We start from the raw sequence: 27,141 nt of genomic DNA on the forward strand, positions 1-27,141 counted from the left end.
CCGGCCCCGCCCGCCGCCGCTCGGCCGGGAGAGCTGTGCACGGGGAAGCGCTGCTGCGGGAGCCCGCGGTCGCCTCGCCGCGCTCCATGGGGATCCAGAGCTTCTGCGGCGGGGACCCTTCCGAATCCTTCTGGGTGAGCGGCGGGACGGGGCCGCGGCGGCCGGGCGGCGGCTGCCGGTACCGGCACGGAGGGATGGCGGGGGGCCGGGTGGGGCTGGGGTGGTGACGGAGCCCGAGGGGGCTGGCCCGGCAGCGGGGCAGTGGGAGCCGGCGGGGCAGGCGCTGCCCTGGGCTGAGCGCGGGGGCTGCGGTGCGCCCCGGCCGTGCGGGGCGTGGGCACCGGCGCGGAGCGGCCGCGGGCCGGCGGAGGGGCCGGGCCGGGCCGTGCCGGCCGCTCGTGGTCTCCGCCGGGGCGCGATGTCCCCACGGCCGGGTGGCGGAGCGCGCCTCGTGTGCGGGGCTTCCGGCAGGGAGATGCTTGGAGAGGGGAACTGGCGAGGGGATGCGTGCCCCGGAGAGTGGGAACGAGCTCCCGAGGGGCCGCTGCAGGTCCCTGCCCACGCGTTGGCCGCTCGGCCGCGCTCCTCGGGGCCGTGCGGTAACAACAATAACGGTGTCTGGCGGCACACGAGAGCGGTGCCCGCTCTGAGGGAGGCCACGCTTTCCGCAGCTGTATCGCGTGTTTGTACTGCAGTATTTTCGCTCTGCCTTAATGAACAGTGAGCGCAGGTGCTGTGTGTGAGCCGTAGGGCAGCTGTGCACAGGTGAGCGATGGGCGTGCTGCGGTGGGGTCTTGCTCAGCTGGGACACGGGTTCCTGTGCGGGTCCTGGCGGCAGCGAGGCTGCTGGGACCGCAGGAAAATTCATCCCGGGAGCAAACTGGTGTATAGGAGGAGGCTGTGTGGATGAAGGGAAGAGCTGGAAGTTAGGAAAATAAATGTGGAGTGAGAGCTACTGAAGTCAACATAGGGAAAAGAACTGCTTGTGTATTCATCGGATGTTTGCCAAATAGTTTTGAGCTAATGAGTTGCCTGACTAGTGAAAAAATAAAATAGAATCAGATGTCTCAATAAATATCATTGTACTATTTATCTCAAGAACCCTTAGTATATTACTGAGTAGATATTTTAAAATTACCAAGACTAAGACATTTAGGTTTTTTCCAGCTGATCAAAAGTGACTCTGCTAACTTGCTTTTATATTGCTTATACTAATATATCTTTTCTGCTATTTCTCAGGTTTTTCAGAACTGGCTAAATTGTGACTTGTCATTATACTTTTTTTTTCTCTTCCCTAGAATGACTTTTCATTTGGAGGGCTTAAGAGAATACATGTTTCAGAATAAGTTTATGGAAAACCCGACTTGAGAGAGTAGTAGGATTGTGCAAAAAGAGCTGCCAGCTCATTCTTTGAGCTGTGGAAGTGTAACATCAGGTTAGATGTTACAAGAACTACATTTAGTATGTTGGAAGCAACTAGTTTATATAGCATTTCTGGCAGCAGATTCTTTTAGTAGGAAAACTGTTGTCATGTGTATTACAGCCATTTCTGGTATTTTTTGTAAAAACTACTCCATACTTTTTTCCACTAGTTGCATTGATTCCCAGCGTTTTGGGATCTGTCATCCTTCTCCAAATCACATGGACTCTGCCTTTCATTTCTTCCAGCTAAAGGCCCTATGGGTGTGGTTGTTTGATTTCTAGGTTCTTCTGATCCTGCAGAAGAATAATTGTGCATTTCAGTGAGGGTTGGATGTGCCTGGAAAAATCTTCCTTCATGCTGAACTTGTCTTCATGAGTAACACTGGGTTTCCACTTTGTTGCATCATTCCCAGTAAGGGAGGGTAGAAATGCTGTTTCGGGTGCTTATGGGTACTCTGGCTGATTTTTCTGACATTTCCATTATTGCTGCTATTTCAAGCTGAAGTTGTGGTGGATTTTCAGAAATTGTCTGGGTATATGCAGTGTTTACTGGGCCTTTAGGTATGTCCTGTGGTTGTGCTGCTGTTCTTCCTGGCTTTTGGACTGCACTTTTGTGCTTCTCGGAGCTGGGTGAGAGCTGGATACACAGTGGCACGTGTTACTGCATTCTTGTGGTGGCTGCATCAGATATTTTGGTTGGTCCTGAAGCCCTGCTAGTGGAGCAGAGGGATTTCTGGCAAACTTGGCTTCAAGGAGATGGTATGTTTTCTGTCAAAGGTGATCCTGAGTTGTGGGCAGCCCAGTTTTAAATTGTGGGGGAGACTGTGGCTGAAAGGACCTAATGGATCCTTAAAACTGTATGCTAATCTTCTTAGGCTTTGCTGGCCAGGATTTTTCTTGTTTGCACGCCCAAGGAATGTTATTGTTGAAAGTTCTTGTCTGAGAATTAAACAAATTGGTTTTATTTAATACTTACTTTGAAAGGTCAGCAACCCAAGGAAGATTGCCATCTTCTTTACTCCATTATTTTTTTTCTGTCTCACTGTCTAACCTATCTTTGTGCCCCTATTCAGTGTGTTAACTTCACTGCAATCAGATTTTACTGCTTATAGTTCTTTTATAGAACTTTACTGCATCTTGCTTCCTTTGAACTAGACTCCCTTTTTAGACAAGTACTGTTAACCCTTGCTTGCTTTAGCATCACTGAATGTCTTGGAATGAATATTCCATCCATAATACAAAGAAAGGTACAGCTGTGCAAGATGAGTTACTATTTACCGATAGCTGTTGATAACAGTAAAAGCCTGAAAAACTGTAGTGGAGTTGGGGTAACGTTTTGCACTACTTGCATTCCAGTCCAGTGAATGTAAGGGCCTGTCCAAGCTGTAAAACTCTGTTGTGACCTGGCACCCTGAGATAGCTTTGGCTGGAATATCACTGCTGTGTGAGCACAGCCTGCCTTGTTTCAGTGGCAGCACACAAAGTCGCAGGGGTGAAGCAGGGTGAGGAGCCCCGTGGTGGCAGGTAAGCAGGATAAGTGTCACAGCAGATGCAGAACTCACAGTACACTTTGGCCTCCTGACCTGCCTGTCTGGAGATATCTGCACATGCACAGTTGGTGGTCTCAGTGCATGCGCATTTTGAAGTAATCTACTGATTTTTCTTTGAATAAAATCCTGGTTTCAGTTTTTTTCAGAGCTTGTAAACTCTGCGGTGTCATGTTCAGAGAAGTCTTTTCATGTTTGAAATTGCTGAAGGAAGAGGTTAACAGTTTCTGTGACACTTCGAGATTTCAAAGCTCTCGATAGGGTTTTATGAAAAAGAATTGGGAAATATGCATCTGAAACTTTTGAGGTTCTTGCTTATACTTAAGGGAATGTGAGATAAATGGTTTATATTTATAAAAACCATTTATCTTATCATGTTGCACACAGGCAGACTATGTTTTTTAAATAATTTAGATAAAAGTTCTTTATTTCAGTGGAAATTTAGCAGAATTTTTTTCTACTGTTTTCTAGTTGGGCTTTTCATTGTTGAGAAATGATTGAAAGCAAGTAATTGCAATCCCTTCTAGGAAAAAAGCAAGTTTTCAGCTTCTCTGTTCTGTTTTGAAAACAGAGTCCTGTAATGATTCAAGCTGTATCTCTGGCTGTGTAAACCCTGGCCTGTTTCTTCCCTGTTTGTTCAGGAAGCTTTTTGAGGTCTCTTCACTGTTAGTAAAGAAGGGGTATCCACACATTGTGCTAGGTTTAGCACTTTTTGTGTGAAAACAAACTACAGAAGAAAAGCACACTGGGTGAGTGAAGGTGAGGCAGAACCTCACACAAAATCTAGGGACCAACTTGGAGGGGTTAGGCTTTGCCTCCTTTGCCATTGTGTAGAGTTCTGTCTGAGGCTTTCTGGGCATGTTTATCTGCCTAAATAAATGTATTTTCTTAGTGTTTGTCCAAAGACATTATGTTTTGTATTTGTTTGACATTGTTGTAGTGGGAGAGATCCATAATGTAGCTTGATAGAATTTTATTTAGAAAAAAGAAAGTATTAATATTCTTTAATGCATTGCAGTTACTAACTGACATTTGTGAAGCGATACTGTGTGACATAGACAGCTGCTGTGCTTGTTATTTATGAGGACACCGGTAGTTTTACCGAAATAGACTTCTGAACTTGTGAAGAAAAAGCAGTGTTCTTATGTAAGGAGCAGTTTGGTGTTCTGAAGATCCGTGCCTTGTGCCGTCACACGTCAGATAGGCAGTGAGCTGGCACGTCTCTTGGAACTGCAGCTCTTTGCTCTGTAAGATATGTCTGTGGTGCTTTTTCAGTGTGTTTGTGGCAAAGCTAGGGAGGGGCTTGGAGGTGCTGTGGGAGGGCACTGGGTGAGCTTGATAAAAGCTCTGGGTTTAGTCTCTGCTAAGGAGCGTGCAGGTCACAGAACTGCTTATGTTGCTGACACAGGAAGGTCATACGTGCACAGCAGGAGGAGTAGCAGAGTGATAAACAAGGAAACCTTTACACAAATGGTGCATTATTGTAATTAACAGCAGATTGCATGATTCTCATGTGTTGTGTTTTTTAGTGATGAAAGCCAGAGGCTTATTTGTCAGCTTTCTTCCATTTATGAACAGGGATCTAAATGTTCACAGAAAAATTAAACTTAGATTAGAAATGAAATGGATATCCCTTGAGCCAGAACAGATCAATCTAAGGAAAATACAGGGAAATTAAGCCTGATAATCTGTTGTTGATGGGGATTTTCTGAACAGATGACCTGTCATTCTACAGCTGGCAACTCAGAATTGCTCAGAAAAGTTAAATGAGGGGAAAAAAAACTCTGCAAAATGCCTGAATAACTTGTGCTGTTTCATGCAATTACAATGCAGTTTACATTAAAACACTGTGCTGTACTGGGGCTGAGTGAAGGTCAGCCCAGGTTGGCTGAAGTCACCCTGGGTCACATCTCTAAAAAGCTACTGCCGGGTGCTGACCTTTTGCTTACTTTTAATAGAGTCAGAATTCCTTGCATTACTGTTTTCCCACTCTTTGCATTTGTGGTAGCTTCAGATACAGTTTATCCCAACTTAAGCTGTTACCTTCGTCTCGTGGTAAGATTATTACCCAGATGTGTTCAAACTTTGATTTGAACTCAAGGTACAAGCTGTTGCATTATTAAGCAGAAGCCCTGTGTTCGGTGCAAGGAGATAAGAGCAGGAATCCTTTTCTTGTATCCTTTCAGGTAACAGGGATTTCAGTGAAAAACTTTGCAGGAGGGTAAAAATGATCCTTAGGTTCTGAAACCAGAAGTGGTAAATATTTTGTTAAGTGGCCAAATGTTTTGTCACGATACTTGCAGATATGCCAGGGTTTGGAAATGCAGCATTGTCTGTAGAGAGAGGCTAAATTTTAATTTTGCAAGTGCTAATATAATCTGTTATAAGTTTCTCTGACACAAAAAATAGCCATAGTTTGGTGGCTTTTGGCTTCTTAGATTACAAAGCTCAGCTCTTGTAAATTCCACAGGTGCAGGTCGTCCTTTCTGTGGCAATTTGTTAGCACTTGCTTGTTATTTTAGGCTAAAGGAAAAAAAAGGCAAAAGATATGTTTTTTTCTTGGAATTTTACACAAGTTCCAGCTGATGCAATGCTTTCTATAATAAAGGATCTCAACTTTTTGTAAACATTAGGAAATAATAATTTGTGGGTTTGGAACAAGGAGGTACAGATGCCTGATTTAAGTTCAGGACCAGTTCAGTTATTGGAAGGTAGAGGCTTTTCCTTGTCTTGAACAAGTCAAATCTGCCTTATGTAAGTCATTACTGTTGAGAACGTAAATTTAAACCATTTATAACTTGCTAAAAGCATTTCTAATAGAAAATATTATGAGAAATTAAGGGCATTTTCTTGTCACTAGAAACAGTGGTGTTTTCCCCCCCTAAATCCTCTTTATAGAAATTATAAAAAAATTTAGGACCCTTGTTTATTATGCGATTATTATTTTTTGTAACTTTCCCACTTCTTGCTCTAACAATCTTGTCTTTGACAACATTAGGATACTTTAAGAATAAAGCTTAGATGTCAGAATTTGATATGAAGGAGAGGTATGGTGTCTTACCTTTTCTGAGGTCTCAGTCTGCACGTGGTATTTTGGGAATCTGAGCTAGAAAACTTTTGTAGGGATTCTGGAGTACTTTTCTTGTACAAATACCTGTTGCTTGCCTTAGCAACTTGTCACACCCTGTGATGCAGTGTGAGCAGTAAGCACAGCAGAGCAAATCTGGTGCTGGTGAGGATTGTGCCGTGATCATGCTTGTTTAGGGTCCATTCTAAATATGCTCTTTGACAAATGGTGAGCCTCAGCACAGGTTTCATGATCCGACTCCAAAACCTGAATGGCAGAACAAAGATGGCATTATCAGGTATCAGGGACTTTTTCAAAGCAATGTCAGAGTTCCTTTAAAGCAGCCCTAAAGAGAGAGGTCCTGTTCAGCACTACTTTTGCTTTGTAGGCTCAGCCAAATCTGCCAAATCTGTCTGGGGAGAGGCAGGAAATTTGCTGTCCCAGATAGATGTCACGAGGCCATTGGCTTTTAGCCTGCACTGAGAGAGAGTGGTTCAGTCTGCTCATGGTTTTATAGGTGCTACACTGGGAGACTTTTCAATCCTGTATCTAGAGCTGGCAGATTGTAAGACTTCCTATTTCAGTGGGAAAGTGATGATGCTATTATAATGAAGATTGTCAGCTGCAATTACAGTGTTAGTGCCTGAGAGAGCTAATTACTTTCACTCAACTAAATGTAAACATTGCATTAAACAGAAAGTCTTTTACTGTTGGGGAGATAAGATTGAGAAACTTTATCTTGGTGCCAAAGGGAGGTGGTTCTTCTGTGGTTGATACTGAATAGTGGGTACACGATGTCAGTGTCAAACTCCATTGGAAGGAGTAAGTGTTGACCATGATGTTAAGATTCCAGTGTGGTTTTGTAATTTAATTTTTTACATAGCTGTGTGGTAGTGTTTTAAGTCACTTTTCAGTCACAATTTGGTTCATGCAGGTGGATTTAAGTGTAGCTGGCAGCCTGCATCTCCAGTACGCTCACACACAGCAGGCATGAAACCAAGCAGTTTGGGTCTCTCCTTTTCTGCCAGTGAGAATTTTAAAATATGCTGTGGGTCAAGTGGGATTATTGATGTGAGAACAAGCAACCGCTGGCTGCTCACTTGACAGCCTTTCCTGGCTGCCAGGAGAGGCAGCCAGCATCAAATCCTGTTATTCCTCAGATTAGCCATACCAGAGGCATACAGCTGTCCTTGGGCTGTCTTCCCTCAGCAAAGGCAGAATAACTGGCCTTTTGTGTTGCAACTTCATCTTACAGTTCTACTGCCAATGCTTTTATCTTGCCTGTTCCTGAAATTTTAGACAGGAATTAGTGTAGTTCTTAATTTTCCTAGGTTTTATGCACTGTTAAGTAATTGGTATACCTGTGAATGGATCCACTTGATTCTGGGGAATGCCAAGCATTTTTTCTGCCTTGCTTGTAGACAGAGGGTTTCGTTTCAGATATGATAGGAAGGTTTTTTTGTGAGAGAAAACATGCTACAGGGCACTAGAACTGTGGACTGGTATTTTTGAATCATAGTGCTGATGGTAGAAATGAAAACTGAGAAATAGGTCAGGTAAAGTTAAAAATACCCATCTGCTATTCTGGGAAACTTTAAAAATGTTAAGGAATTTTTGAAAAGAAAAGCCAACCAGAAGCTATTTAGCATCTGAGATATGGTTCTTCTGGACGTCACTAAAACTAAGCCAAAGTGTATCTCTCCCAACATCTACCAAGAAAGGAGCAAAGATCAGACTGTTTCTTCTGCTGTGGGTTCCTGCAGTCACAGCTTAAAATAAAGGCTGCTTCCAGTCTAACAGCTGTGGACCTTATTCCCCTTTTTTCCTCCTCTTCCTTTATAGCAGGAGGCGGCTAGCTTGTGTAGGCTTTCAGTATTTGTATGTCATTTGATGTGATTTTGCAAAGTAGAAGAGTTAAATGATTGGTTAGAGTAAAAATTGTTAATCTTTGAGCTGAGAAAAATGGAGTAACTTCATATTTTAATAGAACTTGCTAAAACAGTGTTTCTAAAACTTGAGTCAGGAAAAAGTCATTAATTTGATAATTGATGTCTGTGAAATACAAAGTTCTGCCTCAGTGAGTGTTTCTGCATTTTGTTTGTGAAGGAAATAAGCCCGAAACTGTGTTTCTATAAAGCAAAGGAGAAGCGTGTACTTTCCACTGGCAGAACTAGCCTAGACTTGTGTAACTAAACCTGTAATTTAAATGTGAATGCTGGCTGCATGATGAGAGTGACACGTTTTCCAGCTGCAGTGGAATCTCCTAAAGCTGTGGTGTCCTTCATGCAGAATTTAGGGCATGCCTGCCTTTTATAATGGATCGAGTTGCTCTTGGCTCTGCCCACTGAGGGGGATCCCAGCTCTGTTCATGCTGAGAGCCTGCTGCTGATGTGTCCCACAGGCAGTCCCTGCCTGCTTGGTGTGTCCCTCCAGTGCCCCCCGTGCCTCTTGTTCCTTGCCTTTTGCCACCTGAGATAAATGTCAAATGGAAGTGGCTTCTGCATCTCACCTGTGTGCTGCCATTTCTTTTGTACAGAGAAGTGTTTTTAAAGCTCTGCATGCTCCTACTTGATACCAGCAGCTTCTGGGTGCAATCCTGGAAACATATGAAAGAACTGATGTTGCTGTTAAATACTAGCAGAAGTCTTGCCCAAAATTGCCCATTTGTCCCACGTTTCTGTTCTGAACCCTGAAGTACCATTGCATGGCACTCTCTTGCCTTTTATGCAGAAACAAACACCTCCAGATACCTTGTAAATATGAAAGTCAAATGGAAGGTTGCACGTTTTTAAATATCCTCCAGCCAGTATGCATAGCAGTCATGCATACAGCACTTCTTGCTTTTATTTTGCCACGTGGCAGTGACCTGCCTTGCTGCCCTGACCTCGCTGGTATTTGCCAGATTAATTTTATAGCAAGCATTTACAAACAGGGAAAAATAAGTTAACCTTCTAAACAGTAGATCTCCTAAAGTTTACTCAGTAAAAGCACTGACGTGCTTTTGTTTGTTTCCTGTAAAGCTGATTACATCCTGTTGATTTACTTGTATAATCTTATAGCTATCTTAATTTGTGAATTGTAAACTGTTCTGCAGAGTCATAAGACTTTTTCTTGGCTGTTGTGCTGTATAGAGCAGCTGAGACTCGGAAAGCCAAAAGCATTTGTGTGGTGGCTGAGGATGACTCAGCTGAATTTTCTGATGAGTTATGCACTCAGGAAACTCAGTAAGCATGTGGCTTGCCCACAGCGTCTCACAGCCACTGCCTTGTCACAAACAAGCTGTGACCCCTACACAGACACAGTCAAACATAACTGGGCATTCTGACTTTCTACCAGTGTTAATTCCCTTGAATTTGCTGTAGGTAAGCTCAGAGATTTTGTAAAAAAAAAAAAAAATTATATGGAGTGAGAATTTTTAGAATGCTGTGGAATTAGAGGAGGAAAATTACAGCTGGGTGTCCGGTGTATGCTGTCTGTTGTATCAAGTTCTGGATTCTGATAGAAATTGGGGGAAATGGGGAAGGAAAAGGTATCTTCCGCTCCTCTTTAGATCTGTGTTCACTTTGTGTTTGAAGCTGTTTATTCAGTGGAACAAGGGGACAAACAAGGATCAAAGTGTGGTGGTTCTGAGCAGTGGGATCTGCTTTGGCTTTGATGTTGGAATAAAGGGACCAGGCACTCCAGCTCCTTTTGGTTCTGTTTCCTCATCTATGAAATGTGGATAATGGCACCTGTTTCAGTGACCACCTCAGGCTTTTATAGAGGAGCAGGATTACTGACATCATGTCCCAGTGGTGGTACTGGTGTTTTGTGTAGTGTAAGCTGTGCAACTGCCTGAAAAAATGCTTTGCCAGTGAGAAGTTAACACTATAATCAACAAGCCTTTGGGCATGGGATTGCTGCTCTTGGCTCAGTGATTTTTGAACAGAAGCCTGGGAGCAATGCTTTGGCTGTTGAATAATTGCAGTCCATCTACAGCTGCAATATTGTGCATTGCATTATTCTGTCGGAGAGTCAAAAATCTACAGCACTTGAGAGAAAGTGTTGCATGTGATAATTTTTCAGCGAGGTCAATGACTTTAAGGTAAAATTTGCTGCGAGAGATTTTGCTAACTCAGAGCAGTTGTAAATTGTTGTTGATTTTTTTTCTGAGTTCCTATTTCTGATTTTCAAATACTAAAGTTCAATGTTGGCTTTTTCTGTAACTTGGCCTGTTTTCTTTCCCCAGAACTGGAATCTGACATGGCACACAGAAGATCCAGACTTCACCCTGTGCTTTCAGAACACAGTCCTGGTCTGGATTCCTTGCATTTACCTGTGGCTCTGCTTCCCAGTGTACTTCCTGTACCTTCGCCATCATGACAGGGGCTACATCCAAGTGTCAACCCTTAACAAAGCCAAAACGGTACGTGACTGTGAAACCAGACCTTCCAGCCTGGTTTGGAAACTGGAATCTCTTTTCAGCTGTGTTTTAGCACTGCATTGTTTTGAGCATCAGTCTTGACCTGTGTGCACACTTCAGGTATAACTTATTTGTTCTGCTTGTGTTTGATTTCCCAGCCCTTCCTGTTTCCATTGCCCTTTTATTAGACTTTCTGAAATTTACCCTGGCATAGCAACAAACATGCAAATCCATTTAAAGACCAGCTGGAGAAGAATGTTTTAAGGCAACTCAATCTCAAGACCCTTATTTCTATCATAAAAGAATTTATTGTCCTGTCAGCTTTTTAAGGTACACAGCCTACATTTCTAGAGCTGCTGCAGGTGTTCTGTTCCACTTCTATTTTGAAATGTGTTCTCAATGTCTTTGGTTTTTTTCTTCCCTGTAGAATAAGTGCAAAGTTTTAAGAAGGGCTGTAATAACATGGTGTATTGGAGAGGGTTTTTTTCTCTCCAGGATGTTATTCAGGAGCTTTCTGCTTCACAATAGACTGAATTACATGGTATTAAAAATCAGTAAACTTTTTTCTTCTAGTAGGAATTCAGTAATTAAAGCCAAATTGCTTTTCTTCTGTGCATGTGGTAGAATTGTCCAAATTATATGATCTGATTATGGCTCCTTCTAACACAAATCTCTAGTGTTCACCTGTATATTGTGCTACATTATCTTTGTGAATTGATGTATTAAAGACACTTTTTTTATTGCAGGCTTTGGGCTTAATACTGTGGATAGTCTGCTGGGCAGACCTTTTCTACTCTTTCTGGGAAAGAAGTCGAAATATTTTTCAAGCTCCATTTTTTCTCGTTAGCCCTACAGTACTGGGTATAACAATGGTAAGTTCTTCTGCTTGGCCGTTGTCCATGCAGAGCTGTAAGCAATAACACCATCTTGGTGTTATTCACAGTGCTGCAATCCTTTAAGCTGCAGCCTTTATATACAGACTTATTGTGTAGTTGAGCTGTGAAATATTGACTCTAAAATACCTGCTTTCTTTTAATTAGAAATGAGAAAAAGCAGACTCTCACCTGTCTGTGCTCAGTGTGTGGCACATCAGCACCCAAGGCAGTTTCAGTTGTCTTTCTTTGGTGGGCCTGAGCTAGCATCCATTTAATGGCTTGGCTCAGGCATGGGTAGAGAAATCAGCTCAAGAGAGCTGATTCAACCTAGATTAACACAAACCACTGAACTTGGGGGGAGATTGGTGAAGTATCTCATTGCAGACTCTCATATAACACTGAGTGTGTGTGATCTTTGATGGCACAGGGGAAAGCCTGGAAAGCCACAAGTCACCCAGGTGTCCCCAGCTCCCTCCTTTGACCTAGATGTGCTGGGGTTTTCTGCTTTCACACCAAAATCCCTGCAAGCTGCATTTCCAGGAAGATGCCTTGCTAGTCATTTGCTGTCAGGTGCCTTAGGTTTATCTCAGAGCTGGAACATAGTGACTAAACATGGTGCTTAAGGGGACATTACAACCCCTACAACAACCAAACAAAAACCCCAAACAGCCCTCAAACATACTGACAAATGCAAGAGCTGTTAAGTAGTTTGTGGTCATGTAATAATGACACTGTCAAGCTTTCCTCAGGCTGATTGAAAATGCATGTTGCAGTAGATAAGTGAGATGTACCAGCTTCCTAAAGGACTCTGAAAACACGCAAAATACAGAAAGAGACTAATACTTGGTCAGTGTTGTTTGGTGTTGTGGCTTGTATGCAAAAAAAATCTATTTATTTTTAAATAAACTAGCCAGGAAATGCCATAATTCCATGTTGATTTGTGATATAGAATCAGAGAAGTAAAGGTTGGCAGCTTTTGACAGTACTTTTTTGTATGTGATTGTTTATTTCTAGGTAATGCATATTCCTTTTTCCTTTTTTGTCCACTCCTTATCTTTACTGAGAGAATTTCCTATTTAAATGTATTTTTGAATTGCATTTAAAATTCCAGGGGTTTACAAGGTCTGGGAGATACTGTATTAGAAATGTTGAATAATCAGACTTTAGCATGATACCTTGTACATGTGCATAACATACTGTAAAACTTAATTTGTGACTATGTTTTCACCTTGTTTATCTACAGTTGCTGGCCACATTTTTAATACAATATGAAAGAATAAAAGGAGTCCAGTCTTCAGGTGTAATGACGATCTTCTGGTTCATCTCATTGTTATGTGCCACACTGATTTTTATATCCAAAATAAAACATGCCTTAAATACGGTAAGTGATTTTTAGCCTCATTCACTAAATAATCCTAAATGCTGCACTGATAGAGTAGGTGCTTGGTAATTATGCCAGTCAAATCAGTTAATGATTCATTTAGTGTACCTTCATTCCTTGGGTTGTAACAGCAAAGGAAGCAAGAATTAATGTCTTCTGTTTTGAAATGCTCATAAATTCATAGTGAATTTAACTGTAGCAGGATTTGGCAAGAAAATTGGGTTGGCTGTTGGAGAAAGCGGATGTGTTTGCTTGAGTACTCTCAAATTCTGTGTAATCTTTGATATCAAACTGCTCTGGCTGGGAGTGACGTCACCTTCCTGTTGACTCTGCAGGGGATTTCCTGAAACGCTTTGTTCAGTGCTGCTGTGCTCTCACCTGCTTGGACAAAATCAAAGTGAAATATTTTTATGCCAATTTGCCCTGTAGACCACCTCAAATATCAGACTAACTGTGGAGCTACTGAAAATGGCACTTCTGTTTCTTGAAACCTTTAAGCTGTGTTGGCAATTTTGAGAACTTTCAGCCAACTTTTGTCTTCAAGCTGTTGGGAATGGGATTTTACTGGAGTTGTGTGTCCATCTATCCCTGTGCTTTGATTTCTCTGGCTTTATATGTTATACATCAGTCCCAGTCTAAAAAGTGAGAGAACCTCTGAATTTTGCACACAAAGTGTAACGTAAAATCTGCTCCTCTAAATCTTATCTTCTGTGTGTATCCTAATTTTTAAAAAAATTGCTTTCAATAGTCATTGCTACCCAGTGCATAAATGTCTTGCTCCTGTAAGGAATACACTGACCTCAAACTGGGGCTGTGTTGGCACAAACCATGGGTTAATGAGAACTTTTTACATGAGAAATTCATGCTTGTCTTTTAATGGTAGTGATTGAATAAAAATAAATGTGTCTTTCACATCCTCTCCTCTCATTACCTTCCCTTTACCAAAATAGACATTGACTTTAATTTGCATGGGGGTGAGTAGTTTGCAGAATTTGCAGTAAGGAGCTGTTTTCTGTTTAATCATAACATGTTATTTAAAATAAATTCCTCAAGCCTTCTAACTGGACTATTATTACCTTCCTTTGCAGGGTGCTGATGAGGATACATTTCGTTTTGGCACCTTCTGCATCTACTTTTTCCTGGTATTAGTAGAACTCATCCTGTGTTGTTTTCCAGAGCAACCACCTTTGTTTTCTGAAACAATAAATGATCCTGTGAGTGAGTCTATAAAGATTAGAAATTTTTTAGATTTTAAAAGTAATCTAACATGTTTATATGTTTTAAACTTGGGCTTTATGCAAACCAAGTCCAGTTAGTGGGCTCCTAAACTTAGAGTTTCCACCTGCAAGTAGATTTAAAAAATATAAAGAAAAAGAGCAATGATTTTATGTAAAATTCAGAATATTTTTACATTTTGGTGCTGTTGAAGGTATGCCCTGTATTTGCTGAAATAGAAGATTCTCTGTCAGGAAAGCAGGAGTGGCTGAACACTGAGAGTTTTGCCCCCTCACCCTTCTCTGACTTTGAACACTTATTTATTCACTAATTAATGGTATTGCATTTGTTTGCAATCATTTTACCACAAGTGTTTGGATACTTTGGAAATGTGAAACTCTTACCCCCTTCCAAGAAACAAAATCATCTGTCTGTTACGTACTCTTATTGTTTCCTGTAAAGGTTGCAAAAAAAAATTCTGTGAAAAAGGGGAAATACAAGACTCTGTTTTGTGTAGCTAGATTATAACACAGTACAGGAGAAGCCAGGCTGCACAAACATGAGTTAAAAATGGCAAATGTTTGAAACACTTGGCTCTGGCTCTTTTAATTCCAATGCTTTAATGATGTTTGGTGACTTTTGTAGATAGACTGAGTTGCTTCAGTAATGTTTGATGGTAAAAGCAGTGGTTTGTTGTGCCTGAGGAGTAGGTTTAGCATTCTTTAGATGCTGTTCAGAGCTCTGAAAGAGGGAAGAGAGAAATGTGCAGGGAAATTCTACCAGTAAATGAACTTTTCATACCTTTGAAATTCTCCCAGGCTTTCTTTGTGCTCTTTGAACCCAGCCAGATTGGGAGTATATTGATACTTTAGTTTCCCATACATATTTGATGAATGAGGTGCAGGGTTCCTAAGGGGTGTTTTGGGATGCTTTTATGGAATTACATTTTTTTTTCATTTGTGCATCTGTGTCGATGGAGTCCCAGCACTTCACTGCTAGAACAGGAGAACTGAATTTTCCCTTCCTCATTAACTAACCCAATTAACATATTTGTGCCCTCATATGGCAGCATACCTTGCATTGACATGGGCACTGGAGACTCTGCATGGCCTGCACTGGCCTCTGAAATTCCTTCAGCTGTTTGTTGTGTTGTTGATATGGAGCACTGCTATTCCTGTGTGCCCTGCTGGAGCTGCTGACAGCCCTGCAGCTCTGCTGGAGCTGAACAAGCTCTCAGCAGCATCAATGGCAACTTTAGTAATGTGAAAAAATACTGTAAACAAAAGGAGTTGCACAAACATCTCTTCTGCTTTGCTTGTTTCTCTTGGCCCTGCAGTCATTCTGTATGTGGACTGATTTCTTTTTCTCTCCTTTAGAATCCATGCCCAGAGTTCAGTGCTTCTTTCCTCTCCAGAATCACATTCTGGTGGATCACTGGGTAAGATCAAACTGTTGCATAAAGCACAGGTTCAAGTTGGATGGCACTTCAGGTTCCTGCTTTCAGAGTTAAATTAGGAATAATAATGCAACAACAATTTTGGTTGTTTGTTTTCTAGATAGCTTAAATTAGTTTTTTTAAAAACTTGATTAATACATTTTTTTACTTCCTTTGTAGAGTCTTTGAAATTTTGCCAGTCTCTATTTAAGATGTTTGATGAAGGAATATAATAAAAAAGCATTCTTTGGGAAATACAGGAAGGAGAAATTGTCTGCTATATTTAGAAACTATGACATTGAAAACTATTACCTCTCTTTGTCTAATAGGCTCTTTTTTTCCATTAACTTAATTTTACTCATGCTGTATGACTTGTGAGCTAAAACACAGGAGCATGTAAAATAATATTGGTGTATAGTTGTGGCTGGTACTTGGCCAGAGTTCCAACAGAAAGCTAGATGAAAGGAATTGCTTTGTGAAATTAAAGGCTAATAAAGATTTTGAAACTTGCTAGGCATGGGAATATAATTGCCTGGCTGATTTTCAAATGAGATCACTTCATCCTTTCTTTTATTTTCCCTGGAATTTGAATTCAGTGGCATATCCTGGATCCTTAGAAGTTTTGGTATCTTGTTCTCCCAGTAAAGACAGGAGGATGTGTGTTTTAGCATCTGGACCTGTGTTGCTGCAGGCACTAATCCTGGCTCTGTTCTGGGGCTGTGCAGCTGTATCTATATGTCTATCTCTGTGTATACACAAACATTTCTAGTGTTTAAATTTAAATATTGCTGATCTTTCCAATACAGGTTGATGATTCAGGGTTATCGGAGCCCTTTAGAAGCCAAGGATTTGTGGTCATTAAATAAAGAGGACAAATCAGAGGAAATAGTGCCAGGTTTGGCTAGAAATTGGGCAAAAGAGTGGTCAAAGACCAAGAGGTAAGTTCAGTTATCCTGGCTTTCAGTTTGGCAGGCTACAGAGGTTTAAAAGCTCAAGTGACTCAGCCTCTGCTCAGAGGTGTTTGTCATTTGCTACCAAACTTGCTTTTGTGAGGCCCCTGTGGCTGCCTGTGTTTGGCCTTGGGTGCACAGAGAGCAGGAACCAAGCAGGGCACTGTGATTCTTATTTATGGAGAGCTGCATTGACTTTCCCTTAGTCTTTCATGATCCAAAACTTATTCCTGTGACTTTTGATGTGTGGTTTTTCTCCCCGGGGGGGAATGTTTGGACACAAACTTCTGTTGTGTGATTTAGGAGCTTGGGCTCCCTCTGTAGTTGGCAAAGCCTCGGGAGGGTAATTCAGGATGTAAAAGTGAGCAGCTTACTCCTTTCTTTTGACTATATAGGGAGTCTGAGCATCTGAGCCAGATGACTAAAATTAGAAAGACTTCATGCCTGCAGTCTCCATCCTGCTTTCATCATCCTTGGCTGCTGCAAATAGGAGCACCTTTTCATTGAAGGAAAATTGTGTGCTTGCTTACACAGTGCCTTTTACATACAGCTTGTCCTCAGAAGTTCAGAGCAGCAGTTTAGCATAAGCCAGATGTGAGAGAGGAATGTGTTCAGTCCATTGGGAAGTCTTGGCATTAGCCTGACTTCAGTTGTTAAACTCTGACAGTACAGTGAAGCATTGATTTTGATTAAAGTTCAGCATACTGGGTTCTAGGATAATAATGTCCTGTGCTCTTTAAGCTTGTGAGTTACAGCTCTATTCCTCATTCCCCAGGGCAGACTTAAGGGAGAGATTTACAGCAATGTTACCTATCCAAGCAAAGAAAGCCATTTCTGAACAGCCAACTCATTTAGTTACGTTGTATGATTAAAAATGTTTGACAGTAAAACTCAGTTAAACTGTTAAGAATCACAATGAGCAGCTCCTTTACATCTCATTTGTATAGTGAACATTTTTCCAGTTGGCTTTATGCTTGAATAAAGGCTATATTCTCTACCTAATCTTTTTTCAGGCAACCACTAAACATGTTATATGCACCCAAAAAGCAGCAAAAATCAGGCGACTCAAATGGTGACGTGACAGAAGAGGTTGAAGCTTTGATTATAAAACCATCTCAGAAGAGCTCTGAAGCATCTTTATTCAAGGTGCTATACAAAACCTTTGGACCATATTTTCTCATGAGCTTCCTTTTTAAAGCTGCACATGATCTCTTGATGTTTGCAGGCCCAGCAATTCTGAAGTAAGACCTATATACTTTATTACTGTATTAAAAGTATGTGAACAGGATTTAAAACATGCTGGTATTTCATTCCCCAAGCTGCTTTGCCTTGAGCTGATACCACGAGGAGGAGATGTCATACATGGACAAACAGGATTTTGGCCCATTGGTTTTCAAATTACAATGTCATGCAATAAATGTTTGACCTTTTTTCCTTTTCAGCACCAGGAAGGCAGGACAGGAACATAATCAGCAATAGAAGGAGAGTTTACTCAGTTCTAATCTGTAATTATTCTGTGCCTACACATCAAGTGTGTGATGCCACAGGGAGCTGAGGGGCTGGGAGGGGTTGTATTGCTTTGAGCTATGAAGTTAAGGATCTGCAAGTGATTATATTTCAGCTGGAGGGGGTTTGAGACTTTTCAGTGGAGCTCCAAGAGAATGCTGTGCATGTCAGCTGTGTTATTTATGTTTCAGACTGGTGTGTTGAGGAGGGAGCGATGTGTGCTCATACAAAATGATCTCCAGTTTCTAAGAAGTTTGTGTTTTGTCTAAGTTTGGTACCTCAGGTGCTTGCATGACCTGGACAATGTTTGAAATAACCTCAGGCTGAAACCATGACATTTGTTTTCCACCTGTCAAGAGAACTCAATTCTCTCTCCACAGATTGCTGCTCAACTTTGTAAATGACAAAGCTGCCCCAAACTGGCAAGGCTACTTTTATACAGTGCTGCTGTTTGTTTGTGCCTGTCTTCAGACACTGATTCTTCACCAGTATTTTCATATTTGCTTTGTAACTGGAATGAGGCTCAAAACAGCCATTGTTGGTGTCATTTATCGGAAGGTAGGTGTTTCTTTAAGTATGTAACAATACTGTGACTACAAATATGCAATATTTGTGACTCTGAGAATGCATCACTGAAGTCTGAATAGTAAGGTAGGAGACTCTGGTATGCTGATTCTTAACTCTTAAAAGAAATAAGTGCATGTCACATTTGGAAATAAAAGCCTTTAAGCCTGGGCAGTTTTCTAATTTGCTACTTAATACGCTTCTTCTCACTGTCAAGAAAACTTTCCTAATTTAGACTTGGGGTGTGCAGTGCTTCAGTTGGTGCAGAAATTAAAGATACATCTACATCTACAGCTTCATTTGGGATTTACCAGCAGTGCCATCTCAACTTAGAATGAGCTGGAACATTTTAGAAAGCTGTGGACTGATAGCCCTGTGTGAGAAAAATGTGTCATGGGAAATGAAGATTCCAATTCTTACACTAAAACAGGAACATGTAACAAACCAAGTAAATGACCTCCAAGCAATAAAACCAGCAGCCCATAGCCCAAAGTTTGCTTATTGACTTTTATTCTGTGTTAGCTTAAACCCAGCTGATTGATTCAAACTGTACAACTTTCATTTTGCAAGGTGTACAGGGTAAACAGAATACAAAGGAGGAAAATGATTGCTTGAAATTTTAAAGAAGTGGTTCTGTAATGCACTTGAATTCTGTGGAGAAAATGCAAATGATGAAATGTGTCCTCATATTGTTTTGTTTTTTTATTTTTTATCTACACATAGGCACTTGTTATCACAAATTCTGCTAGGAAGACTTCGACTGTGGGTGAGATTGTGAATCTGATGTCTGTGGATGCTCAGAGGTTCATGGACTTGGCCACGTACATAAACATGATTTGGTCTGCCCCTTTCCAGGTGTTGCTGGCGCTGTACCTGCTGTGGCGGGTGAGCTCTGTGTGTTGTCTCCTGGCTTTGGCAGTGTGCTCCTTCCATGACTGTGACTGCACAGGGCTGTTGTTCAGAGCACTGCAGGGCTTGCAGCAGTGAGTGGGAAATGCTGTCTCTAAAGAAGCCATTCAGATCTGCTTCTGTCACTGCTGTGAGGCAGGAAGCAGGAGGTTCTGAATTTGCACATCTGAGTTCGTTTGGGGAGGATGCAGAGGGGGACTGTCATCTTTTGGGGGACTGCAGCACCTGGAGTATCTCACTTGTCCCTTGAATTGAATAAAAATGCTCTTGGCTCTGTGCTCAGAGGAGCCTTATGAGATGTTTGCTGTTTGTGGTTCACACAGCACTGGGCAGACTCTTCTTCAGAAGAGCAGTCAAATCAGCAGCAAGTGGAAAGTGTTAAAACATTTGTGTGTGTATAGAGAACTGTTTGGGGAGAGATTGATCTATATGTACTTCTATATGGGGTGTGTATATATATATATATGTTTGTTTGTTTCAAGAGTCAAAGTATATAGATATTAACCTAAGCTCCTACTTGATCTTCCTCCAAGCTGAAAGCCTATTTCAGAATAATTTTTTTGTAATGTATGCATTACTTTGAGCCAAGATTTTAAAATATTGGTTGAATAAATGCTTACAATTACATACTTTTCAGAATTTAGGTCCTCCTGTGCTGGCAGGTGTGGCTGTCATGATCCTCCTGGTTCCAATAAATGCTGTGATGGCAATGAAGACAAAAACCTATCAGGTTAGCACCTCTATATAGTGCTTTTAAGGAACACCTACTCTTTGACTTGTTCCTGGAGGTTTTTCCTTTTATTTTTTTTCCATCTCTGTATCTATCCCTTAAAAAAAGCAAAGGGAAAGAAAGGTCAGAGATGTTGTGTATTCAGAATAAACACAAAAAAATAAAAATATTTTTCAGCCTTGCAGCTTATCTGTATGTAATGGTCTAAAAACCTGCAGTAGTGAGGACCAAGGTAGCACTTTAGGCAGCTTCATGGGATGTCCAGTGATTGAATTATTAGGAATTAGTTCAGTTTTTAATTTGCCTAAGAGCTAAAGTGCAAAGGTAAACCACTGTCTGCCTAATGAACCTAATGGCCATGAATGAAATACTCATGTTTCCAGGATGTGTGGCTTGTTCCTTTTTTTGTTTGTTTCCTGGAGAGGTGAAGAAATCTTAATTGTTGGCTGTTTTTGATCCTTCTTGATTTTATTTAGTGAGGATCAGTTTGTTACAGAGAGTGAGCATAAGTAAGCATAGACAAACTCAAGTTTTCTGTGGCACTAAAACCACTTCCAACAGCCCCACCATGTGTGTTGTGGTACAGACTTCACTACTAGCTGAATTTACTGAATGTCAGAGGAGACTGATATATCAGAGTGAAACCTTTTAGCTCTAGAAATTCATTAAGAATACCCCATTAAGCATACTCCCATGCAGGGGAGAAGTGGGGATACCTGGCCTGCCACAGCTGTACCAGTGCCTTCTGCTGGCTGCCTGTGCTGCCTCAACAGCAGTTCAGCTTTGCACTGCCCTCATGACAATATTGTGGGAAGATGAAAACTTAAGAATGGCTGAATGGAAAGCTTTTTACCTTATTACACCATCAGAAAGTGCTGAAAATGAACCAAAAGGAAGTTTGCTCCAAGGTTACATTCAAGCTGCACATCTTACACTGGCTTATTTTTTAACTGCATATTGTACCTGAGTCCCAGGGCTCCCTGTTGCAGGATTAATCACACTTAAACCAATACCACACTTGTTTTGATCTTGGTTTGGATTTGTAGTTACATGAGGCATTCTTTCAATTGGTTGAAAACGTCTTGTTAATTCTGCATATTTGTTTGTTCAGATAGTATCTCAGATTTCCTGCTTGGGAAGCTAGTAAGCTTTAGATGATAATGAGGTAAATTTGCCATTGCAAAATACAAAGCTCAGAACTTTGAGGTTCTGCCAAGTATTGTGCTCTGTTAATTATTTTTTGCAATGTTGTTTTTAGGTGGCTCAAATGAAGAGCAAAGACGACAGAATTAAGCTGATGAATGAAATTCTCAATGGGATTAAAGTTCTGAAACTTTATGCTTGGGAATTAGCCTTTAGAGAGAAGGTATTAGAGATCAGACAGAAAGAACTCAAAGTCCTAAAAAAATCTGCTTACCTTGCTGCAATGGCAACCTTCACTTGGGTTTGTGCTCCGTTTTTGGTAAGTGAAACAAATCTAGAAGTCTTTTCTGCTTTTTTGGGTTTGGGCTTTCCAAGGCAGCACCAAAATGCCCTCCATGATGTTGGGTCCTTGAACACTTAGGGGTCACACTTCTCTGTGCTTTCTTTGAAACTCAGTAACATTCCAGTTGGATGGATGCTAGACGTTAATGGCCAAAGTATTGGAAAATAAAAACCTCCTCTGCATCCCCTCCTGTTTTAGTAGAGTACTTGAGGAATCGAAGATGAAATATGTGGTCAGATTTAGGAGAATTTAAAAACTCCCTAATTTCAGTGTGTTTCTGAGAGCAGCAGGTCCTTACATAAGAGTTCCTGACTGAATGGGATGCTGTGCTCCAGGAGTGTCTCTGGCCAGGATTCTCCCAGCATCTGTGTAAGAACAAGAGGGAAGAGGCAAAACCATTGTGTAGCCTGAGATGGCTTCAAATTCCTACTTAAAAAAATAAAAATCCATGATATGTGAAACATCCCTCCCATGTTTGTGGTTAGCTTACATTTCAACTAATACAAGGGAGAGAAGAGTGAGATCACATCAAAATTGCCTCAGACCCTATTAGAACAAGGGGCCATTGCTCTTGTCCGCAGAAAGAATTAAAAGCCATGACTACATTAGGATAAAATATGTACTGTTCCAGTTGAAGGTGTTTAAGTGTACTTTCCAGGCTCAGATTCCTTCCCTGCAAACATTTTTAGTGTTTACATTAAGCTCGGGGCATGATGAAAGGCAGAGAAGCAGTGCCCTGGGCAGGAAACATCAGCTGCATTCTTAACTGAATGCTTTTCTAAAAGAAGTCTGAGATTATCATAATATAAATACATTATTAAATGAAATTTCTAAATAAAACTCTGCAGGTGGACTCCCTAATGCTGTTTTGTGGAGAGAACAGACTGGTGTAATGTGCAGCTCTGTTCCAGCACACACGGGGGATGTGTGGCACTGGCACCACGGGGCTTTGCACAACCCAAAGTGCAAGGCTGCTCTTCAACATCTTGTTTCTTGGATTTTTGGGGGTTTTTTTGTATGTTTTAATGAGAAAAATTATTGCAAGTGCCTATTGAAAGCACTTTTGACATTCAAAACTTTTATATCCTCTACTCCTTCCTGTTTCCAAGGCCTGAGTTTTTAAAAACTTTCTTTAGTGACAGTGTCAGGGAACCATTTATTTTGCTGTACCTCCCCTGCTGCTTGGTGTGCTGATAAGGGTGTGTGTCTGACTAATTGCTGGTAACATGAGAGTGCAGACATGCTGCTTGTGAGGTTATTCTTTGGGCCTGTCTTGTTTTTGATCTCCAGGGGAGGTCTTTCTCCCTGGGATGTGGCTGTCCAAACCAAGGGCTGTACAAACAAGCTACTGTACAAGGCACAGCTGAGTCAGCTGCTGCACCAGGAACAGTGCATGTCTTCACAGCAGTCAGCTTTTTAACAGAAATACTGCTGCCTTCAATGGATGCTGTGCTTAGATGAGACTGTTCCTTAGGTGGAGAGCTCATTATTTCAAGTCTTTTAGGAGGGAGGATGCCAGAGGTTTATGATTTCTTGTTTTAAAGTGGCAGTCTGTGGGAAAAAGATGCTGGATCTTGTGATATGCTGAGGTGTGAGGGTATTATCACACAAGAAAACACTATGAAGGGAATAGTTGTGAAAGCAAACATCTGCTTTTACTTGGTTTGCTTTAATTTTACTATAATTTATTCAACACATTAAAAAAAAGAGTATATGGATTTTTGGAATTATTTTTATAGCTTATGATTCATGATAACAATAGCTCAGTGTAATTTTCTTGTTCAGTATGAAACTGAAACAGTTCCCAACAGAAAAGGCTTCATCTTTGCAATGCAATAACATTTCAAGTTTCTTGTCCTTGATAAAGTGGGCTGTATTTGGAAATCTAGGGTTGTGGTGGTCTCTACAAAGTGTAAAATAGGATATTATTGGAGTGCTTCTAAATTTTCTGTCAATATATGTTACTGATCCAGTGTCTGATACTTTGAGCAGTGTCATGAAACTGAAAGAGATCAGGAAAAATGGCCAGTGATCATTCCTCTGCTTTCCTTCTCCTGCTGTGTGACCACAAATAGCCTGGGACATTTGTGGTTTCATCTTTGCTGTGTGAGGAAAGCGAGCACTTGCCTCTTTTTAGAGGAGCCATCACCTTCTTTTTACAACAGCAGATTTTAATCATATGTTTGTTTTGCAAAAAATGTTGTCAGGAACAGAAAGTTATCAGATCATTCCTCTTTCTTTGGTTTATAGTGACTTGGTGGCTTTAAGACATGGCCCTCACTATGGCCTTTATTCTTGGTTCCAGGTTGCCCTGTCCACGTTTGCTGTGTATGTCCTGATAGACAAGAACAATGTCTTGGATGCTCAGAAGGCCTTTGTTTCTCTGGCATTATTCAACATCCTCAGGTTTCCACTGAACATGCTGCCTATGGTCATCAGCAACATAGTGGAAGTAAGACTTCAGTCATTAACAGGTTTTTTGTGCAGGAGGAGGCCCTGGGTAGAAAGATTACATTCCCCTGCTTAGAGGAGGAGCACTGAGGAAATGTGGCCACCTCTGGAAGGGACCTTGCAGTTCCTGTGGGTAAAATAATCCCAGTTATGGTGGATAGGTGTTCCTTATATCACCCCTATTTCCTGTGGGTTAGGGAGTGAAGGTTTGGCTATCCAAGCAGCTGTGCAATGTATTTAAGGAGGGATTAGGAGTGCATAATAATGATATATTGTGTATGTGGCACAAAACAGTGAGCACTTCAGTGTAACCAGCAGGGTATAAATAGTTTTGCTTCCTTTCTCCATGCAGGCCAGTGTCTCCCTGAAGCGCCTCAGGGTGTTCCTGTCTCATGAAGAGTTGGACCCAGACAGCATCGTCAGGGGTCCCATCAAAGGGGGTGAGTTTCTCTGCCTGGTGCAAATCAGTGTGTGCAGGTTTTGGGTGGTTTATTTTTGCTTTCTAAAACAAATTTACTGCATTTTTGGTGGGTTTTGCTGATAAATTTGAGCCAGACAACAGAGAAGGGGGTTTGTAAAATGAAAGTTGTATAAAGGTTCTTCCTTCTCAGGTAGTTTCTTTCCTCTCCACTACTGATTTTGCAGTGCTGGAGATGCAGCTGGATTAGTTGTTATGTCTGTGTGGCTGACATTCATGTACCTCCTGGTTCCTGAGTAAGGGTGGCCTTGGAACCTCTGCTGTCTTGCTAAATTCAGTAATAGCAGAACACAAGTTTTTGGTGAGCAGTGGGTTGTTGTAATCCTGAAAAAGTAGCTTTATACTTCTGCCCATGTGAGTTTGGATTGACTTTGGATTGTGACCACACGATTTAGCTGCTTGCATTGGTACTTTTATAAATACAAGTTTTCTCTTTGCAGCTGAAGGATGCATAGTTGTGAAGAATGCAACGTTTAGCTGGGCCAAAGCTGATCCTCCTTTGCTGAACAGGTAAAGATTGGTGCCCTTTATTCCACTGCTTAAGCTTGCTGCATCATAAATGATCTCTATTTGAACTATAAAGTACATATGGAGAAGAGTGTGTTGCCATAAAGAAGGATAACAAATAATACCACTCCTCTATATTTTTTTTCAATTGGGGCTTTATGAACTAGAGGGATTTATTTTATTGCATTCATGGAGTGCAGAGGGGGGCAGCAGGAGATGCAGGGATCCTGGAGGAGAGGGCTGCTGGGGATTTCAGGCTGTGGCTCCGTGCTGCAGATGGGATGAGCTCCATTTCGGGGATGCAGCCAGGGCAGCCCCTCGCAGACAGGCTGCTCCATCCACAGCCTGATCCTGCTGTCCTTGATCCTGGGCTGCACACAGCAGACAGTGATGCTGTGTCCTCCCTGTGCCCTGCTCCCTTCCTTAACTTTGGCTGCTTTTTCTTGGGCCTTAAATGGCAAATTCTGTGGGACAAAACCGCTGTATTTACATTTGTGTTCATAGAGCACCTGAGAGAAATCTTGGCAAGGTTGGGTCACAGTGCTTTTTTTCTTTCTATTTTTTTCCCCTTTTGGCTAATTACATATTAAGATTATGTTCTATGCTCCAAGTGTGAGGAGAACTAGGTGCTTTCTGAGTGAGAGGTTTGGCTTTTCAAACAGTTACAGTCTCAGGCTGAATTCTGTGCACTTTATTTCAGCCTTAATTTCACTGTTCCTGAAGGCTCCTTGGTGGCTGTTGTTGGTCAAGTTGGCTGTGGAAAGTCTTCACTGCTGTCTGCATTGCTGGGGGAGATGGACAAAATGGAAGGCTACGTGGTGGTCAAGGTGTGACATGTCTGGAGAATTGTTCAGCTCTTTGTGGGTATCGCCAGAGGGATTCTAGATTTCCAAGTGGTCTGAAGAGGGAAGAACCTTTCAAAGGAAGGCACTTTTTAGTCTGCTCCCATGGCAAACCATGTATGTGCCTTAGCCTGCACGCTGTGTAATTGCCTGTTAAGCAATCCAAATTTGTTAATCCAAATCTGTTGGTGTCAGATTTGGCCAAATAAACCAATGGACACTCAAAGATGAGTGTTCTGGTGAGTCTTGTTAGCAGCTGGGTGTGAGCGGGGGAGATCCTGTTACATACTCTCTGTGAAGAGCAGTGTTGGGTTCTACCTCTCAGACAACAGAGAATTACAAGGACAGAGGGTGCACCCAGATACCTGAACATGGGAAAAGCTGCTGGTGCAGTTTGGTCTTTGTTAGACATAGAACTGCACAGAGCTAACAGGGAAAAAATGACCTGGGAAGAAAATTACTTCAAGAGCAAAACAAATCTGTCGCATTTAAAAGTCTGTAGGTTTGGCCACCTTCAAAATTGTTGTGGAAAAATAAAGTAGTTGAGATCTGAATCACTAATTATTAGTGCAGAAAGAGAAGGCAGAACTGATACTCAAAGCAGAATACTCTGCCATTATCTCAGTCTCCTCCTTTGAAGTGACTTTTATATGAAAACCACTTCCTCTGCTTTCTGCAGAAATCTCTTGGAGGGGTGCATTTGTTAAACACTTGCATTCCAGATTAAACTCTTTTGTGCAGAACATAATTTATAATTATATGAAAGAAGTAATGACTTTTGACACGCAGTAATTGTGCAAACGCTCTCTAAACAAATGTTTCCTCCAGGTTTATGTTAATCGTATTTTGTTTGAAGTCCTTTATTTTCCACCAATGCACTTTGTTACATTCACTTGTAGAGAGGATTATAAAAATAACATTTTGGAGGAGGTGGGAGCCCAAGAACTGCTTTGTTTGGAAATGACCGTAGGTAATTTGTGAGGTGATTAACACTGCCTGCCTCACAAAGCCCCGCTGTGCCTTGGTTCTCTGTGCAGACGCTTAGTCTAAAGTACTGAACTTTATTTTTCTTGCAGGGCTCTGTAGCCTACGTTCCTCAGCAAGCCTGGGTCCAAAATGCAACTCTGGAAGATAACATTATCTTTGGAAGGGAGATGAGTGAGGGCCGGTACAAGCGTGTGGTTGAGGCTTGTGCCCTGCTGCCTGATATTGAGATTCTTCCTTCAGGAGACAAAACAGAAATAGGAGAAAAGGTATTTCAATACCCACTCCACCATAACAGTGCTGTTGCTTGTAGTTAAGGCTATGACTCTTATTTTATGTTGAAGCTGTATTGAATTTAAAACATTCAGAGCAGAGATCCTCTGGAGCAAG

General features: G+C 41.5%; 1 protein-coding gene across 1 annotated transcript in view; it reads left to right on the top strand.

The window, feature by feature from the left end:
- ABCC1 (ATP binding cassette subfamily C member 1 (ABCC1 blood group)) overlaps window positions 1–27,141 on the top strand; it is a 46,123-nt gene continuing 18,982 nt past the window's right edge. The window contains exons 1-17 of the mRNA XM_063414876.1: window positions 1–134; window positions 10,265–10,441; window positions 11,185–11,310; window positions 12,557–12,694; window positions 13,783–13,908; window positions 15,286–15,347; window positions 16,151–16,282; window positions 17,308–17,535; window positions 18,181–18,358; window positions 19,088–19,249; window positions 19,911–20,003; window positions 21,262–21,465; window positions 23,795–23,941; window positions 24,293–24,380; window positions 24,859–24,928; window positions 25,626–25,752; window positions 26,844–27,020. Of these exons, the coding sequence (XP_063270946.1) occupies window positions 87–134; window positions 10,265–10,441; window positions 11,185–11,310; window positions 12,557–12,694; window positions 13,783–13,908; window positions 15,286–15,347; window positions 16,151–16,282; window positions 17,308–17,535; window positions 18,181–18,358; window positions 19,088–19,249; window positions 19,911–20,003; window positions 21,262–21,465; window positions 23,795–23,941; window positions 24,293–24,380; window positions 24,859–24,928; window positions 25,626–25,752; window positions 26,844–27,020 (2,283 nt within the window). The 5' untranslated portion in view covers window positions 1–86. The remainder of the gene's footprint in view (window positions 135–10,264; window positions 10,442–11,184; window positions 11,311–12,556; window positions 12,695–13,782; window positions 13,909–15,285; window positions 15,348–16,150; window positions 16,283–17,307; window positions 17,536–18,180; window positions 18,359–19,087; window positions 19,250–19,910; window positions 20,004–21,261; window positions 21,466–23,794; window positions 23,942–24,292; window positions 24,381–24,858; window positions 24,929–25,625; window positions 25,753–26,843; window positions 27,021–27,141) is intronic.

Source organism: Prinia subflava, chromosome 17 (genome assembly GCF_021018805.1).
Source record: "Prinia subflava isolate CZ2003 ecotype Zambia chromosome 17, Cam_Psub_1.2, whole genome shotgun sequence".
Classification (NCBI taxonomy): Eukaryota; Metazoa; Chordata; class Aves; order Passeriformes; family Cisticolidae; genus Prinia; species Prinia subflava.